This window comes from Oncorhynchus tshawytscha, linkage group LG03 (genome assembly GCF_018296145.1).
Source record: "Oncorhynchus tshawytscha isolate Ot180627B linkage group LG03, Otsh_v2.0, whole genome shotgun sequence".
NCBI classification, from domain to species: domain Eukaryota; kingdom Metazoa; phylum Chordata; class Actinopteri; order Salmoniformes; family Salmonidae; genus Oncorhynchus; species Oncorhynchus tshawytscha.
Genome location: NC_056431.1, coordinates 22153884 through 22173227, shown reverse-complemented (window position 1 = coordinate 22173227; position 19344 = coordinate 22153884). Strand labels below are relative to the sequence as shown.

The 19344-nt window shown below is 40.5% G+C and overlaps 2 protein-coding genes across 2 annotated transcripts; both read right to left on the bottom strand.

The window, feature by feature from the left end:
- Positions 1-1233: 1233 nt before the first annotated feature.
- Positions 1234-2374, bottom strand: LOC112245077 (hepcidin). The gene is made up of 3 exons (XM_024413016.2): positions 2065-2374; positions 1890-1970; positions 1234-1644 (listed from the first exon to the last, which is right to left on the bottom strand). Exons 1-3 carry the CDS (start codon positions 2149-2151, stop codon positions 1546-1548), a joined length of 267 nt encoding a protein of 88 aa, XP_024268784.2. The 5' UTR covers positions 2152-2374; the 3' UTR covers positions 1234-1545.
- Positions 2375-9726: 7352 nt separating this feature from the next.
- On the bottom strand, positions 9727-10991 carry LOC121846258 (hepcidin). The gene is made up of 3 exons (XM_042320131.1): positions 10704-10991; positions 10529-10609; positions 9727-10282 (listed from the first exon to the last, which is right to left on the bottom strand). Exons 1-3 carry the CDS (start codon positions 10788-10790, stop codon positions 10184-10186), a joined length of 267 nt encoding a protein of 88 aa, XP_042176065.1. The 5' UTR covers positions 10791-10991; the 3' UTR covers positions 9727-10183.
- Positions 10992-19344: the final 8353 nt, after the last annotated feature.

Sequence of the window (19344 nt, the reverse complement as noted above, 5' to 3'; positions counted from 1 at the left end):
CACACACACACACACACACACACACACACACACACACACACACACACACACACACACACACACACACACACACACACACACACACACACATATATACACTATATGCTACAGTAGAAACGGCAACACGATATACAGAAAATAAGGCACTTATTCTCGTTGAAGAGGGAAGTTTGTCCGCCTCAGTAAAGCCTCAAATGTAAATTGTCCGCAACAGTGAAATGGGCTACTTGTTATGTGAATTAATGAGGAGGGGGAACACACCTCAATTCAAACTGTTGTTAGAAATTCAAACTTGTTAGAAAATTATTTGAAATTGCCAAGTTGAAACATAGCCGATAGATAATTAGCATGCAGCGTGTCTTGGTTTGAGGACAGCGCGGGTTAACTGTCCTGCTGCAACCACATTTTGGAACAGTGAGTGCATAATGACATGACGCCCATAAAAAACTTCACACTGGGGCCTGTTAGAGATATTTGGATCTCACTTGTGAAAAGGTTAACGATTGCAAGCATACCCATAACATGATGCAGTCACCAAAATGCTCGAAAATATGGAGAGTGGTACTCAGTAATGTGTTGTATTGGATTTGCCCCAAACATAACACTTTGTATTCAGAACAAAAAGTGAATTGCGTTGCCACATTTTTTTGCAATATTACTTTAGTGCCTTGTTACAAACAGGATGCATGTTTTAGAATATTTTTCTCTGTCAATTAGATTAGTATTGTTGAGTAACTACAATGTTGTTGATCCATCCTCAGTTCTCTCCCATAACAGCCATTAAACTGTAACTGTTTTAAAGTCACCATTGGCCTCATGGTGAAATGGAGCTATTTTCTTCCTCTCTGGCAACTGAGTTAGGAAGGACACCTGTATCTTTGTAGTGACTGGGTGTATTGACGCACCATCCTAAGTCCAATTAATAACTTCAGTATGGTCAAAGGGTTATTCAATCTCTCCTTTTTTTACCCATCTAAGAATAATTACCCTTCTTTGCAAAGCATTGGAAAAGCTCCCGGGTCTTTTTGGTTGAATCTGTGCTTGAAATTCACTGCTTAACTGAGGGACCTTACATATAATTGTATGTGTAGGGTACAGAGATGAAGTAGTCATTCAAAAGTCATGTTAAACACTATTATTGCACTCAGAGTGAGTCCATGCATGTGACTTCTTAAGTACATTTTTACGACTGAACTTATTTAGGCTTGCCATAAAAAAGGGGTTGAATACCTCTTCAAAGAATGTGTTTATTTATATACAAAAAAGCACTATAAGAACTGATTTACAATAACAACATCTTAGAATGAAAACATCGCAAACGTGCAAACTAGAAAATGTATTTTTTTTTAAATAAAATGTACAAAATAGAAAATAAAAAAAGAACATGCTATAGAACATGATACAAAACGTACAAGACTGAGGTTGCAGTGAGAAAGACATCAATGAGATTGCATCTTCTCCACAGAGTCCAAAGGAAATGTAGAAGAATAGGGGGGAAATTAAAGGCAATAAGTTAATAAGATGGTTTTTATTGCAGGCAGGTCCTCAGAATTTGCAGCAGAAGCCACAGCCCTTGTTGTGACAGCAGTTGCAGCACCAACGGCACAGGGAGAGGTGGCTCTGACACTTGAACCTGAAATGCTCCTGTATCCCGGCCAAGAAAAGAATATGAAGAAAAGAGGGAACAAGCAAGTAAGTATTTTTGTCCAAGTCTCCACTTCACAACCACGTTGCACACAGTTCGCCCTAAAGCCCTCTCTAACGGCTCACGATCAAATGATAACAGGTAGCGCAAGTAGGTTAATTCAATTCTGCGGGGCAAACGCAACCACTTCGATTTTAATTTGCTAAAGGTAATTAGCTTAATTCATTTATTCAATTGAACGTACCGACAGACGGATGAACTCGCCGCCCGGCTGTTGATGTTCCCCAACTGGACTGTCAATGCTTCCAACCTCGTCCGTTAGCACCTGCAAAGACATTAGACACAAATGAGTCATGAACATCCTCTAAAATCGATGCAGACATGTTTGAAGTGGGTTGGTATTGGAGAATGAGACATACCTCGGAGAAAGGAACAGCGGTGCTTTCAAGGATGAACATACATGCAAGGACGACCACCACTGCAACTGCAACACTGAAGGCCTTCATTCTCGGTTTTGTTAGGAAGTTTATAGCCTATTTAAAAGTCTGGTTGAAATCAGTTGGAATTGATATGACAGCCTATGAAGAAAATCAGAACTCTTACATTTTCCCATAAAGAGACGCTCTCCAACACACAATTTTACATGCAATAGATGAGCCCCAAGTTAGTTGATTGTCCTTTTGGTGTCCGTGGTTGAGGGACTTCTCTGTCTTGTGTTGAGACTGCGGTACACCGGTACTGATTCATACACACTTTGGCCACTGTTTTTCAAACCTGCCACTTGACCCGATTTCCTCTAGGTAACACAGCCACAAATTCAAAACAGCTTTGACAATGGTTTCTAGCGGTGGGAGAAATCAATTGACAAATATCACAGCCAATCACACCACTGTAAGTAATACTTTGAAACACTATCATTCCACTATTACTGCAGATATATTATTGACATGTTCAGTATAGTACAATGCAAAAATGTAAGAAAATAAATCCTATGTGTGACACCTTTCATTCAGTTGTTTCAAGTGTTATTAGTAATACAAGAATATGATAGTATTATGTGGCAGGAATTATGTAGTATCAGACCTAATGAAAGAGAAAATATTTTAAAAGGTCTAGATAGGCTATATAATAGTGATTCATGCATTCATTGTTAGCCAAATGTATTTTTGAAGTTGAGAAGAAAAACTAGACTCATTTGAATGTATAGGCAGCTGAAATGTCAAGTGTGGCTCAGTTGGTAGAGCATGTTGCTTGCAACGCCAGAGTTGTGGGTTTGATTCCCAAGGGGGACCAATACAAGAAGAAAAAAAGAATGAGGTTAATACACTTACAGTAAGTTGCTCTGGATAAGCGTGTACCTTTAAAAATAAAAAAAAGTACAATGATGCATTTAATGATGTGCTGCTATATCACATTTCAGAAACACAAAATTATACTGTGAAAATTGTAAGCCTCTGAATGCATAATTTGCATCCTCAAAATAGTCTGTGATAAGTGGTTAATAGCCGAATAACAATGAATTGCACGTGCTCTCTAGGGATCAACTTGTTTGACACTATACTATTACATTTGAATCCATTCAATAATTATTTAATTGGCTGTGCCCAACTTGTCCATGTAAGTGAAATAACATGTTGTGTGGAACCCTGAGCCCATCTGTCCTGTATATAGAGAACCTTTCGCCATCGCTTGTTGACTTTGGGTGACCGGAACATCAGTGTCAACAAATATAACCACAAATGACTAATCATTGGAATCCACCCAGCTAGCTTAATTTGTTGAGTAGTAGTGAAAGTGGGGGTGAGGGAGGAACTTTCTGCTATGACACCAGTTGCCAGCACTATCTTTGTGAACCTTCTGGTCAAACAGAGCTCGGCTCCAGTGGGGCGGACACAGAGACACAGTCACCTAGACAGGCGCCAGTCCACCACCCGCTCCTCCTGGGACGGGACATTGGCCCCATGTTTCCCCCCTCTGTCATCCTAACTACCTCTGTCTCCCCCCTCCCCCGTCTCACCACCTCACATGCACTTTATTTGTCTGGGCACTTGACACAAAATGTCCCAAAAATTAAGTTAAGAAAAATATTTACTACTGAAATAGCCAACCGCCCCAAAATAACTATTCTCAGTTTTCTTCCGACCCCCCACCTTCTCCAGACCAGCCTGTCGTCTTACACGATTTCTGTTGCTAATTTGTTCATGTAGAACTGGGTTACTATCAGCTCATTATTGAGAACAACTCTGTCCAACTCGTCCCCTATTTGATGTGACATTCTCTGCCTCATGGGGCAGTGTGGAGCACTGACTGTTTTAGTAGGCTGTACTAACAAGTCAGACCTAGTTCATACAGTAGAGAGGATTTTCAAAGTGCATATACTAATGCCAATTCCAGTCCCCTTTTTCTAAGAGTAATATGGACTACACTGAGTGTACAAAACAATTAAGAACACCTTCCTAATATTGAGTTGCTAATTGTCTGGGCATGAACTCTACAAGGTGTCGAAAGCGTTTCACAGGAATGTTGGCCCATGTTGACTCTAATGCTTCCCACAATTGTGTCAAGTTGGCTGGATGACCTTTGGGTGGTGGACCATTCTTGATACACACGTGAAACAGTTGAGCTTGAAAATTCCAGCAGCGGTGCAGATCTTGACACAAACCAGTGTGCCTGGCAGCTATTACCACACTTCGTTCAAAGGTATTTAAATCGTTTATCTTTCCCATTCACCCTCTGAATGGCAGACATTCACAATCCATGTCTCAATTGTCTCATGGCTTTAAAAAAAACATTTGACCTGTGTCCTCCGCGTCATCTACACTGATTGAAATGGGTTTAACAAGTGAAATCAATAAGGGATCCTAGCTTTCACCGGGACTCACCTGGTCAGTCTATGTCATGGAATATGTGCCATTCAGATTAAATATCCCTATTTTGACATACAGTCCCTTCAGAAAGTTTCTCATACTCGTTCCAAATTGTGTTGTGTTACTGCCTGAATTCAAAATGGATTAAAAATATTGTTTTCACTCACCCATCTACACACAATACCCCATAATGACGAAGTGAAAACATGTTTTTAGAAATATTAGCAAATTTATTGAAAATTAAATACAGAAATATCTCATTTGCATAAGTATTCACACCCTTGAGTCAGTATACTTTGTAGAAGCACCTTTGACAGCTATTACAGCTGTGAGTCTTTCTGGGTAAGTCCCTAAGAGCTTTACACACCTGGATTGTGCAGCATTTGCCCATTATTATTTTCAAAATTCTTCGAGCTCTGTCAAATTGTTTATTGATCATTGCTAGACAACCATTTTCAGGTTTTGCCATAGATTTTCAAGTAGATTTAAGTCAAACTGTAACTCGGCCACTCAGGAACATTCACTGTCTGCTTGGTAAGCAACACCTGTGTAGATTTGGCCTTATGTTTTAGGTTATTGTCCTGGTGAAATAATTCATTTCCCAGTGTCTGGTGGAAAGGAGACTGAACCAGGTTTTCCTCTAGGATTTTACCTGTGCTTAGCTCCATTCCGTTTATTTTTTATCCTGAAAAATTTCCCAGTCTTTAATGATTACAAGCATACCCATAACATGATGCAGCCACCAATATGCTTGAAATGATGGAGAGTGGTACTGAGTAATGTGTTGTATTGGATTTGCGCCAAACATAACACTTCGTATTCAGAAGAAAAAGTGAATTGCTTTGCCACATTGTTTGCAGTATTACTTTTGTGCCTTGTTGCAAACAGGATGCATGTTTTGGAATATTTTTATTCTGTACAGGCTTCCTACTTTTCCCTCTGTCAATTAGGTTAGTATTGTGGAAATACTACAATGTTGTTGACCATCCTCAGTTTTCTACTATCACAGCCATTAAACTATATAACTGTTTTAAAGTCAAATCGCTGAGCTGTTTCCATCCTATCTTTGTAGTGACTGAGTGTTTTGACACACCATCCAGAGTCTAATTAATAACTTCAACATGCTCAAAGGGATATTCAATGTGTGCTTTTTTTTACCCATCAACCAATAGGTGCCCTTCTTTGCTAGGCACTGGAAAACCTCCCTGGTCTTTATGGTTGAATCTGTGCTTGAAATTCACTGTTCGACTGAGGGACCTTACAGCTAATTACATGTGCGGGGTACTGAAATTAGGTAGTCAATCAAAAATCATGTTTATTAACCAATAACAGTCTAAGCCCTATCGAAACTATATGGAATTGTTTTAAGAAGGTCATGACAAGAATCATTTGGCTATTTTATTTTAAGACTCCTTGAAGTATCCCAAAAATATATAAAAAAACTATTTAATGGAAGGAAGTTTGGGCCTTATTGTTATTAGCCCATACAAACACAATGAAAAACAGATTCACTACATGAAACAACAGATAGTCCCCAAAATAAATCTAAATGAAGTTGGTTCTGAAGTGTCTGTCCTATATCAGAGAGATATAAGAAAAATCAGGAAGCATATATATACAGTTGAAGTCAGAAGTTTACATACACCTTAGCCAAATACATTTAAACTCAGTTTTTCACAATTCCTCGCATTTAATCCTAGTAAAAATGCCCTGTCTTAGGTCAGTTAGGATCACCACTTTATTATAAGAATGTGAAATGTCAGAATAATAGTAGAGAGAATGATTAATTTCAGCTTTTATTTCTATCATCACATTCCCAGTGGGTTAGAAGTTTACATACACTCAATTAGTATTTGGTAGCATTGCCTTTAAATTGTTTAACTTGGGTCAATAACTTTGGGTAGCCTTCTACAAGCTTCCCACAATAAGTTGGGTGAATGTTGGCCCATTCCTCCTGACAGAGCCAGGTTTGTAGGCCTCCTTGCTCACCCACGCTTTTTCAGTTCTGCCCACAAATGTCCTATTGGATTGAGGTCAGGGCTTCACGGTTGGGATGGTGTTCTTCGGCTTGCAAGCCTCCCCTTTTTCCTCCAAACATAACGATGTTCATTATGGCCAAACAGTTCTATTTTTGTTTCATCAGACCAGAGGACATTTCTCCAAAAAGTACGATCTTTGCCCCCCATTGTGCAGTTGCAAACCGTAGTCTGGCTTTTTTATTGGCGGTTTTGGAGCAGTGGCTTCTTCCTTGCTAAGCGGCCTTTCAGGTTATGTCGATATAGGACTCGTTTTACTGTGGATATAGATATTTTTGTACCTATTTCCTCCAGCATCTTCACAAGGTCCTTTGCTGTTGTTCTGGGATTGATTTGCACTTTTCGCACCAAAGTACGTTAATCTCTAGGAGACAGAATGCGTCTCCTTCCTGAGTGGTATGACGGCTGCATAGTCCCATGGTGTTTATACTTGCGTACTATTGTGTGTACAGATGAACGTGGTACCTTCAGGCATTTGGAAATTGCTCCCAAGAATTAACCAGACTTGTGGAGGTCTACAATTTTTTTCTGAGGTCTTGGCTGATTTCTTTTGATTTTCCCATGATGTCAAGCAAAGAGGCACTGAGTTTGAAGGTAGGCCTTGAAATACATCCACAGGTACAGCTCCAATTGACACAAATTATGTTAATTAGCCCATCAGAAGCTTTTAAAGCCATGACATAATTTTCAGGAATTTTCCAAGCTGTTTAAAGGCACAGTCAACTTAGTGTATGTAAACTTCTGACCCACTGGAATTGTGATACAGTGAATTATAAATTAAATAATCTGTCTGTAAACAATTGTTGGAAAAACTACATGTGTCATGTACAAAGTAGATGTCCTAACCAACTTGCCAAACTATAGTTTGTGAAGAAGAAATTTGTGGAGTGGTTGAAAAACAAGTTTTATTGACTCCACCCTAAGTGTATGTAAACTTCCGACTTCAACTGTCTATTTTTTACATGTATCTAATCCCTTATTTTTGCCACTAAACAGTCTCTATATATATAGTATTTCTGGTACCTGGGGACCTTCAGATGAGTCATGTGAAGCCTGTGGGCATCCTCACCTTTCCATAGAGGTCATATTAGCCCAAATGGTTCAGACACTACAGACAGAAGTTGGCAGATTGGCTGTACCGATTTCAGACGAGTCCCAAGACACTTGTGGGGGTTGTAGGGCAAAATTGAGAACACCATTGTGTTCGTGAGACTCTCATCTTTCCATAGATGGGTCTTAATAGTTTTAAGGCTAAACCTTTCGTTACAAAGGACTTGGTAAGAAGATCAATTTTTGGGATGTCTCATGGTCTGACAAACACTGCTGTAGCTCTGTCACCTTTTACCACAGATGCGGAAGTGTGACATTGGCAGATTTAGTGGATTTAAAAAAATGTATTTCACCTTTATTTAACCAGGTAGGCTAGTTGAGAACAAGTTTTCATTTACAACTGCAACCTGGCCAAGATAAAGCACAGCAGTTCGACACATACAACAACACAGAGTTACACATGGAATAAACAAACATACAGTCAATAATACAGTAGAAAAAAGAAAAGTCTATATACAGTGTGTGCAAATGAGGTGAGATAGGGGAGGTAAGGCAATAAATAGGCCATGGTGGCGATGTAATTACAATATAGTAATTAAACACTGGAATGGTAGATGTGCAGAAGATGAATTTGCAAGTAGAGATACTGGGGTGCAAAGGAGCAAGATAAATAAATAAATACAGTATGGGGATGGGGTAGTTGGATGGGCTGTTTACAGATAGGCTATGTACAGGTGCAAGTGATCTGTGAGATGCTCTAACAGCTGGTGCTTAAAGCTAGTGAGGGTGATATGTGCCTCCAGCTTCAGTGATTTTTGCAGTTCGTTCCAGTCATTGGCAGCAGAGAACTAGAAGGAAAGGTGGCCAAACGAGGAATTGACTTTGGGGGTGACCAGTGAGGTATACCTGCTGGAGCGCGTGCTACGGGTGGGTGCTGCTATGGTGACCAGTGAGCTGAGATAAGGTGGGGCTTTACCTAGCAGAGACTTGTAGATTGCCTGGAGCCAGTGGGTCTGGTGACGAGTATGAACCGAGGGCCAGCTAACGAGAGCATACAGGTCGCAGTGGTGGGTGGTATATGGGGCTTGGGTGACAAAACAGATGACACAGTGATAGACTGCATCCAATTTGTTGAGTAGAGTGTTGGAGGCTATTTTATAAATGACATCGCCGAAGTCGAGGATCGGTAGGATGGTCAGTTTTACGAGGGTATGTTTGGCAGCATGAGTGAAGGATGCTTTGTTGCGAAATAGGAAGCCGATTCTAGATTTAATTTTGGATTGGAGATGCTTAATGTGAGTCTGGAAGGAGAGTTTACAGTCTAGCCAGACACCTAGGTATTTGTAGTTGTCCACGTATTCTAAGTCAGAACCGTCCAGAATAGTGATGCTAGACAGGCGTGCAGATGCGGGCAGTGATCGGTTGAAGAGCATGCATTTAGTTTAACTTGTATTTAAGAGCAGTTGGAGGCCACGGAAGGAGAGTTGTATGGCATTGAATCTCGTCTGGAGGGTTGTTAACACAGTGTCCAAAGAAGGGCCAGAAGTAAACAGAATGGTGTCGTCTGCGTAGAGGTGGATCAGAGACTCACCAGCAGCAAGAGAGACATCATTGATGTATACAGAGAAGAGAGTCTTGAGATGCATCCAAAAAACAGATATCTCTAGCTTAAACTGACAGATTTTTATGGGGATGTTTTTAACACTATTATTACACAGAGAGTGAGTCCATGCAACTTATTATGTGACTTGTTAAGCACATTTTTACTACTGCATTTATTTAGGCTTGCCATAATAAAGGGGTTGAATACTTATTACCTCAAGACGTTTCAGCTTTTTGTTTTTTTTATCAATCCGTAAAAATGTCTAAAAACATTATTCCACTTTGACATTACGGGGTATTGTGTAGGCCAGTGACACAAAATCTCAACTTAATCCATTTTAAATTCGAGCTGTAACACAACAAATGTGGAAAAGGTCAAGTGGTGAAGGCACTGTAGAATCCATTCCCAGACCTCAGGGCAAAAACTCCTACGTGGCTAATTTGAATAAGCCTCTGGCTGTCAGGCCCGATCATTTGGCCACAGGAAACACATCTATAACACATTCATCAATCATAAACAACCGCGTTTGTTATTCAAAGAATGTGTGTTTTATGTTTTTTTAAGTGTCACAATAAGAAGTGATTTTATAAATCATTATCGTAGTTACAAAAACAACATCTCAGAAAGAAAACATTTCAACATGTACAAACTAGAAAATGTACCAAAAAAAATGTACTAAATGTACATAATAGAAATGATTATTTCAATTATCTGTCTTTTTCCTGTGTCACTAGACTAGAATGAAAACATCGCAAACGTGCAAACTAGAAAATGTATTTTTTTTTAAATAAAATGTACAAAATAGAAAATAAAAAAAGAACATGCTATAGAACATGATACAAAACGTACAAGACTGAGGTTGCAGTGAGAAAGACATCAATGAGATTGCATCTTCTCCACAGAGTCCAAAGGAAATGTAGAAGAATAGGGGGGAAATTAAAGGCAATAAGTTAATAAGATGGTTTTTATTGCAGGCAGGTCCTCAGAATTTGCAGCAGAAGCCACAGCCCTTGTTGTGACAGCAGTTGCAGCACCAACGGCACAGGGAGAGGTGGCTCTGACGCTTGAACCTGAAATGCTCCTGTATCCCGGGCAAGAAAAGAATATGAAGAAAAAGAGGGAAAAGGCACATGGTAAGTATTTTTGTCCAAGTCTCCGCTTCACAACCACAGCACAGTTCGCCCTAAAGCCCTCTCTAACGGCTCACGATCAAATGGTTAACAGCTAGCGCTACTGGTCTAATTCTATTCCGATGGTGAAACGCAACCACTTAGATGTTAATTTGCTAAAGGTAATTAGCTTAATTCATTCATTCAATTGAACGTACCGGCAGACGCATGGACTCGCCGCCCGGCTGTTGATGTTCCCCAACTGGACTGTCAATGCTTCCAACCTCGTCCGTTAGCACCTGCAAAGACATTAGACACAAATGAGTCATGAACATCCTCTAAAATCGATGCAGACATTTTTGTTGTGGGTTGGTATTGGAGAATGAGACATACCTTGGAGAAAGGAACAGCGGTGCTTTCAAGGATGAACATACATGCAAGGACGACCACCACTGCAACTGCAACACTGAAGGCCTTCATTCTCGGTTTTGTTAGGAAGTTTATAGCCTATTTAAAAGTCTGGTTGAAATCAGTTGAAATTGAAGTGACAGTTTATGAAGAAGATCAGAACTCTTCAATTTTCTCAAAAAGCGACACTCTCCAGCGCACAATTTTCAATGCACTAAGACGAGTCCAAAGATGATTGATTGTTTTGTTCTTTTGGTGTCAGGGGATGAGGGAATTCTCTGTCATGTGGTGAGACTGCGGTGCACTGGTATTTATACACACTTTGGCCACTATTGTGCAATCCTACCCCCCTCCTCCTCCTTTTGGACAATGGAGCACAATCCCGTCACATATTTCCTAATCCACTTTCCCGCTTTCAAAAATGGAATTTGTACGTCTAGGCCTATTGGTCTACATAGTGACATTTTATAGTTTTTTTTGTCATTCCTTTAGGGTGGATAACTGAAAATTGCCATAGTCTAATAGCATAGACTATTAATTAAACATTTAAGCAGGCCTACTTCTTTAAAAAAAAGTGATAATTTATTTTCTCATTAGAAATCTGAAAGAATTGTGGAAATTACCCAACAGCAGGAGTCATGGACGAACAGTTACTGGAAGTGCATGGCTGGCTGCACAGCCCTTTGTCTGACCTGGGAAATCCCTCCAGATGAGGGAGTGAGCCATTACAGTATCCATTCCTCTGTCTAAAGGACGTAATTATAACCCTTCCAATGGAGTAATTAGCCCTCCTTTTTCCATGCTTTCATTTGACGTATAATGTGGTGTAATGTGAGGAACCTGCAGTCTAACAGAATAAAAATTCATTTGAAAGAAGAGGAGCAGTAAAACAGTAGAAAGGAAAAGAGAGGTGCAAATAGAGCTTTCAGGGTGTTTCACGTGTTATTAGAAAAATTACAATATGACAATAATATGTGACACGCATTCTGTGGTGTTTATCAGACCTAATAAAAAATACAATATTTCAAAAGGCCAGGTAGACTATATAATAGCGATTCACACTTCAATTGTTTCATAAAGGAATTTTTGAAGTTTAATTTAATTTGTATTTTTTTGTGTAGGCTATTACAATGGCACATTTAATATCCTGCTATGCTGAGTGAACAAAACATTATGAACACCTTCCTAATTCATCGGGGAATGGACTCCAAACAAGATGTCGAAAGCGTTCCACAGAGATCGTGGCCCATGTTGACTCCAATACTTCCCACAGTTGTGTCAAGTTGGCTGGATGTCGTTTGGGTGTTAAACCATTCTTGATACACACAGGAAACTGTTGAACATGAAAAACCGAGCATCATTGCAGTCCTTGAGACAAACCGGTGTGCCTGGCACCTATTACCATACCCCGTTCAAATGAACTTTTTTGTCTTGCTCATTCACCTTCTGAATGGCACACATTCACAATTCATATCTCAATTGTTTTAAAGTTTAATAATCCTGCTTTAATCTGTCTCCTCCCTTTCATCTACACTGATTGAAGTGGATTTAACAAGTGGTGACATCAAGAAGGGATCATAGCTTTGGAAATAGCAGGTGTTCTTAATGTTTTGTACACTCAGTGTATATCACATTTCATGCACACAAAATTATACTGTAAATTGTAAGCCTCTGAATGGATCATTTGCATCTACAAAGAGTCTGTGATGAGTTAAGTGATTAATAGCCTAATAATAATTAATTGGATGTTCACTCAAGGACTGATGGATATTATATCATTATAATATTACATTTTAATTCTTTCACAAAGTATTTTATTGACTGTGCCCAACCTGTCTCTTTAAAGGGATACTTCAGGAGTTTTACAATGAGGCCCTTTATCTACTTAAAACTGCACGCAGAGACATAAAAATGGTATCCACAAGTTAATCTGACTCTGGAGAAGTAGATAAAATCCCAAAGTATTAAGTGAAATAAAATGTTGTGTGGAACCCTGAGCCCATCTGTCCTGTATATAGAGAACCTTTCGCCACCGCTTGTTGACTTTGGGTGACCGGAACATCAGTGTCAACAAATATAACCACAAATGACTACTCATTGGAATCCACCCAGCTAGCTTAATTTGTTGAGTAGTAGTGAAAGTGGGGGTGAGGGAGGAGTTTTTTGCCAGTGTCACCAGTTGCCAGCACTATCTTTGTGAATCTTCTGGTCAAACAGAACTCAGCTCCAGTGGGGCGGACACAGAGACACAGTCAGCTAGACAGGCGCCAGTCCACCACCCGCTCCTCCTGGGCCGGGGCGTTGGCATTGTTTCCCTCCTCTGTCATCATAATTACCTTTGTCTCCCCCCTCCCCCGTCTCACCACCTCACATGCACTTTATTTGTTCTGGCACTTGACCCAAAATTTCCCCCAAATTAAGTTGAGAAAAATAATATTTACTACTGAAATTTCTTCCGACCCCCCACCTTCTCCAGACCAGCCAGAAAACCTGTCGTCTTGCGCGATTGCTGTGGCTAATTTGTTCGTGGAGAACTGGGTCACTATTAGCTCATTATTGTGGGAAGAAAGTCAACAGTATGCTAGTGAACTCTAGTAGCGTTTAGTATTCAAAGACCCTACCCTGTACCTGACTATAGCAACTATGTTCAATTAGTTCTCCTTTTGCTGTGACATTATCTGCCTCACGGGGCAGTGTTGAGCCCTGACTATTTTTCTATGTACGAGCAAGCCAGACACAGTTAGTACAGGGGTTAGGATTTTCCCAGTGCAGATACTGTGCTACTGCCAATCTTCTTGGGAAATTCCAGTCTCCTTTTAGCAGAGTAATATGGACCAAGTTAAATGTTCAATTTAGAAATAGACCGTCTTGGTTCCCTTGTCTTGCAGGACCTACCAGAGAAAAACAGAAATATCCACATAAGCAATGCAGATAACTTGTCTTGTAGGTCCCCCTGAGCACATGACTTGTCCTTCTTGCCACTGATTGGTTGCTCAGTCTCTTGTTGTAAATAAGAAAAGATGTCTCCTGTAGTGCTTACTGTAGAGCCAGATGAGAGTCTGTGGAGAATAGTGGTACTGGGGGGAGTGTGAGTCACTAAAGCTCTTCTGCCTTGCACTCTTGACAAGCTGAGTTCATGGACAATGAGTGTTATTGAAATGCAATTTCTTAAGGTAGAGAACATCTCAGCACAAAAAGGAGGGACAGTCAGGCCAAGTTTTCTAACTCTTGAGTACAAAAGCGTATGGAGGGCTGTGGAATTTGTTGGAGTCAGCCATGCATGTTATTTACTAGCCAGCAACTCTGCATTGTAATTATAAAGACCTCCCGTTCAAATTCTCCTCGATGAACTGAGGACAGTTGTGCTGTGTAGTGCATACAAGAATAAAAATAGTAGAGGTAGCTAGTGAAAGAAAAGCGAATCTCAGGTATGATATGAAACGCACCCAGACCGTTTCAAACAAATAACCATATGAGGATTCATAGTTCTACTCATACACTATAGAATAACAAATATGTGACATAACTATTGTAATAACACTGCTATATTTATTACAACATTACTATATTTATTACAATATTGCAATATGGAACCATTGTAGTTATATGCCTGGATGACATCCCACTGGGCACAAACGTCAGTTCAACGTCAAGTTTTAATTTACATTCATAACGTGAAATCAACAAAAAAATGTCACCCTGTAATTGGATTGAGGTTAAAAGTTGAGTGGGGAAAAAAAGCTCAATTCCCTGACGTCGATGACTTTTTGCGAATCCAATCCGTTTTCCACGTTGATTCAACATCCACACATTATAAAAAAAGGCAAAAGAAAGAAAGACAATTGTTTGGTAAAAACAGCAGGATATTATGTCAGCCTTGGCGACATCCTGAATAACTACAATAGTTAAATATCCCTATTTTATCATATCTAATGAGACCATGTTGAATCTTAACACGGTACCTATGTTGACATTTTTAAGGCTTATTATGTGAGTGCCCGATGTACCATAACTTAAGCCCTGTACGGCTGCTACTCTTTGAATAAGCCGGTTGTCTGCATCGGTCTGTTAGAGTACCATCCTAACAGTGGGGAAAGAAAGAGAAAGACTATGTCTCAATCTGAGGTACATGGGATCAGAGATCAACCACTTCAAACAGAACAGGGGGAACACAGGCGCCTGGCTGGCTGTGTGTGTTTGACTGGCGGCTGTCAGACTGGCCCGAGAGACATGCACAGAGAGAGGGAGGGAGGGGGCGTAGGGGAGGCGTGTGGAGGTGGTTAGATCGTGTGGCAGAGAAGGGGGGAAAACGAGATGCATCAGTATTAATAAGGATCATGGTGATTTTGCAGCAGCATCTGTCCATCTCTGAGTGTTGACTGAAGGGCCTGTGCAAATTTAAATAAATACAGGGATTCATAGCTATGATGAATTTACTGGTGATAAGATATTGGGGTTACTTGTTAAAGTCATTGGATTGTTCATATGAAGATGTAAATAGAGAGAAAACAAGACAAATGTGAAACTTCTAACATTAAGTGACTTTTGCGCTAAATATGTCATTTATTTTATGTGCAGTACATCTGACTATGTAAATAATTGTATACTGACATTCTGTATGACTGATATGCTGTATGATAATTTATTCATAATTCACCAAATAATAATTAAGAATTAGTCACCAAAAAAATTATACTTCGAAATTGTTCACGTTTTTTTCATCTTCTGGCACCAGTGGAAAAAGGGGAAGGCAGCCGCCAGGAAAGATAAGGGAGAACCTGTTTGTTATCTGAGCTGAGGTCTTGATACTCTGTTTGTGGAGATGGAGGCCCTTTGGATGAAGATCCTGGTCATTCTGGGGTTAACTGTTACTGTGTTTTCTGAACCAGCTGGCGACAAAGTCGCCTGTATATGAGCCAGGGATGGGGAACAGTTTCCTGTCCTCTGTGGCTTTTGTACGTGTCACGGAGGCACGCCTCTCTGCGAAGAGATACACTGTTATACGTTGTGCAACAACCCTTACACACCACCAGGACACTGCTGTGGAGAATGTAACCAAAGTCCTCAACAACGGCCAGTCAGAGGGGTTGGGTTAAATGCGGAAGACACATTTCAGTTGCGTTCAGAATGCGTTCAGTTGTACAATTGACTAGGTATCCCCCTTTCATTCCCTCACCCAAGAGACTCTTGCTGGAACTGCATCTGCAATGAAGGCTCAGCGATTTGTGTGACGACGAGGGAGTGCCCCAATGCTCCAAAGGTGGAGAGCTAATTCAAAAATAACATTCTCTTCAGCAATGGCCGGTCCATCGCTGAACCCGAAGACTCCTGCTGAGTGTTCCACTGCCATTATGGCGCACACTGGTGTACAATGGTGAAACCGTGTCCCACTGCTGCTGCAGCGACTGTAACTGTTCGTACTCCTACACCGACCGTACGTACACCTCCAACAGTGTCCCCAACAACAGCCAGTCCACCCGCGCCCCCAAACATCGGTTACATGTACAGTACCAGTCAAAAGTTTGGACACACCTACTCATTCAAGGGTTTTTCTTTATTTTACTATTTGCTACATTGCAGAATAATAGTGAAGACATCAACACTATGAAATAACACATATGGAATCACGTAGTAACCAAAAAAGTGTTAAATAAATCAAAATGTAGTTTCTTCAAAGTAGCTACCCTTTGCCTTGATGAAGGCTTTGCACACTCTTGGCATTCTCTCAACCAGCTTTAAGAGGAATGCTTTTCCAACGGTCTTGAAGGAGCCATTAAAGGTGGCTTTTGGGTCATTGTCCTATTGAAAAACAAATGATAATCCCACTAAGAGCAAAGCAAAAGGGATGGCATATCGCTGCAGAATGCAGTGGTAGCCATGCTGGTTAAGTGTGCCTTGAATTCTAAATGAATCACTGACAGTGTCACCAGTAAAGCACCCCCACACCATTACACCTCCTCCTCCATGCTTCATGGTGGGAACCATACATACGGAGATCATCCGTTCACCTACTCTGCGTCTCACAAAGACACAGCGGTTACAGCCAAAAATATCCAATTTGGACTCATCAGACCAAAGGACAGATCTCCACCGGTGTAAGGTCCATTGCTGGTGTTTCTTGGCCCATCAAGTCTCTTCTTATTATTGGTGTCCTTTAGTAGTGGTTTCTTTGAGGCAATGCGACCATGAAGGCCTGATTCACACAGTCTCCTCTGAACAGTTTACATTGAGATGTGTCTGTTACTTGAACTCTGTGAAGCATTTATTTGGGCTGCAATTTCTGAGGCTGGTAACTCTAATGAACTTATCCTCTGCAGCAGCGGTAACTCTGGGTCTTCATTTCCTGTGGTGGTCCTCATGAGAGCCAGTTCCATCATAGTGCTTGATGGTTTTTGGCGACTGCACTTGAAGAAACTTTCAAAGTTCTTGAAATGTTCCGTATTGACAAACCTTTATGCCTTAAAGTAATAATGGACTGTCATTTCTCTTTGTTTATTTGAGTGGTTCTTGCAAAAATATGGATTTGGTCTTTTACCAAATAGGGCTATCTTCTGTATACCATCCCTACCTTGTCACAACACAACTGATTGTCTCATATGCATTAAGAAGGAAAGATATTCCACAAATTCACTTTTAACAAGGCACACCTCTTAGTTGAAATGCATTCCAGGTGACTACCTCATGAAACTGGTTGAGAAAATGCCAAGAGTGTGCAAAGCTGTCATCAAGGCAATGGGTGGCTACATGTGCAATGGGAAGCGTCGGCTGGAGTGGAGTAAAAGCTTGCCTTAAAAGCACTCTTGGCATGATGAATTTACTGTGTTAAATGAGGCCTCACCTCCTGGTTACACTAGTGACCATATCCCCTGTGCATCCCGCAAAGGCGAAGGTGTTGCTAACATTTACGATAGCAAATTTCAATTTACAAAAAAAAAACGACGTTTTTGTCTTTTGAGCTTCTAGTCATGAAATCTATGCAGCCTACTCAATCACTTTTTATAGCTACTGTTTACAGGCCTCCTGGGCCATATACAGCGTTTCTCACTGAGTTCCCTGAATTCCTATCGGACCTTGTAGTCATAGCAGATAATATTCAAATTTTTGGTGACTTTAATATTCACATGGAAAAGTCCACAGACCCACTCCAAAAGGCTTTCGGAGCCATCATCGACTCAGTGGGTTTTGTCCAACATGTCTCTGGACCTACTCACTGCCACAGTCATACTCTGGACCTAGTTTGTCCGATGGAATAAATGTTGTGGATCTTAATGTGTTTCCTCATAATCCTGGACTATCGGACCACCATTTTATTAAATTTGCAATCTCAACATATAATCTGCTCAGACTCCAACCAAGGAGCATCAAAAGTCGTGCTATAAATTCTCAGACAACCCAAAGATTCCTTGATGCCCTTCCAGACTCACTCTGCCTACCCAAGGATGTCAGAGGACAAAAATCAGTTAACCACCTAACTGAGGAACTCAATTTAACCTTGCGCAATACCCTAGATACAGTTGCACCCCTAAAAATTAAAAACATTTGTCATAAGAAACTAGCTCCCTGGTATACAGAAAATACCTGAGCTCTGAAGCAAGCTTCCAGAAAATTGGAATGGAAATGGCGCCACACTAAACTGGAAGTCTTCCGACTACCTTGGAAAGACAGTACCATGCAGAATCGAAGAGCCCTCACTGCTGCTCGATCATCCTATTTTTCCAACTTAATTGAGGAAAATAAGAACAATCCCGAAATGTATTTTTGATACTGTCGCAAAGCTAACTATAAAGCAGCATTCCCCAAGAGATGATGGCTTTCACTTCAGCAGTAATAAATTCATGAACTTCTTTGAGGAAAAAATTATGATCATTAGAAAGCAAATTACAGACTCCTCTTTAAATCTGCGTATTCCTCCAAAGCTCAGTTGTCCTGAGTCTGCACAACTCTGCCAGGACCTAGGATCAAGGGAGACTCGCAAGTGTTTTAGTACTATATCTCTTTGCACAATGATGAAAATAATCATGGCCTCTAAACCCTCAAGCTGCATACTGGACCCTATTCCAACTAAACTACTGAAAGAGCTGCTTCCTGTGCTTGGCCCTCCTATGTTGAACATAATAAACAGCTCTCTATCCACCGGATGTGTACCAAACTCACTAAAAGTGGCAGTAATAATGACTCTCTTGAAAAAGCCAAACCTTGACCCAGAAAATATAAAAAACTAATCAGCCTATATCGAATCTTCCATTCCTCTCAAAACTTTTAGAAAAAGCTGTTGCGCAGCAACTCACTGCCGTCCTGAAGACAAACAATGTATACGAAATGCTTCAGTCTGGTTTCAGACCCAATCAAAGCACTGAGACAGCACTTGTGAAGGTGGTAAATACCCTTTTAATGGTGTCAGACCGAGGCTCTGCATCTGTCCTCATGCTCCTAGACCTTAGTGCTGCTTTTGATACCATCGATCATCACATTCTTCTGGAGAGATTGGAAACCCAAATTGGTCAACACGGACAAGTTCTGGCCTGGTTTAGATCTTATCTGTTGGAAAGATATCAGTTTGTCTCTGTGAATGGTTTGTCCTCTGACAAACCAACTGTAAATGTTGGTTTTCCTCAAGGTTCCTTTT

Coding starts and splice junctions, on each gene's coding strand:
- LOC112245077 (XM_024413016.2), bottom strand. CDS start 2,151: ATGAAGGCCTTCAGTGTTGCAGTTGCAGTGGTGGTCGTCCTTGCATGT. Junction 1,971..2,064: donor CCGCTGTTCCTTTCTCCGAG/GTATGTCTCATT, acceptor ATGTCTTTGCAG/GTGCTAACGGACGAGGTTGG. Junction 1,645..1,889: donor GCGAGTTCATCCGTCTGTCG/GTACGTTCAATT, acceptor GCCGGGATACAG/GAGCATTTCAGGTTCAAGTG.
- LOC121846258 (XM_042320131.1), bottom strand. CDS start 10,790: ATGAAGGCCTTCAGTGTTGCAGTTGCAGTGGTGGTCGTCCTTGCATGT. Junction 10,610..10,703: donor CCGCTGTTCCTTTCTCCAAG/GTATGTCTCATT, acceptor ATGTCTTTGCAG/GTGCTAACGGACGAGGTTGG. Junction 10,283..10,528: donor GCGAGTCCATGCGTCTGCCG/GTACGTTCAATT, acceptor CCCGGGATACAG/GAGCATTTCAGGTTCAAGCG.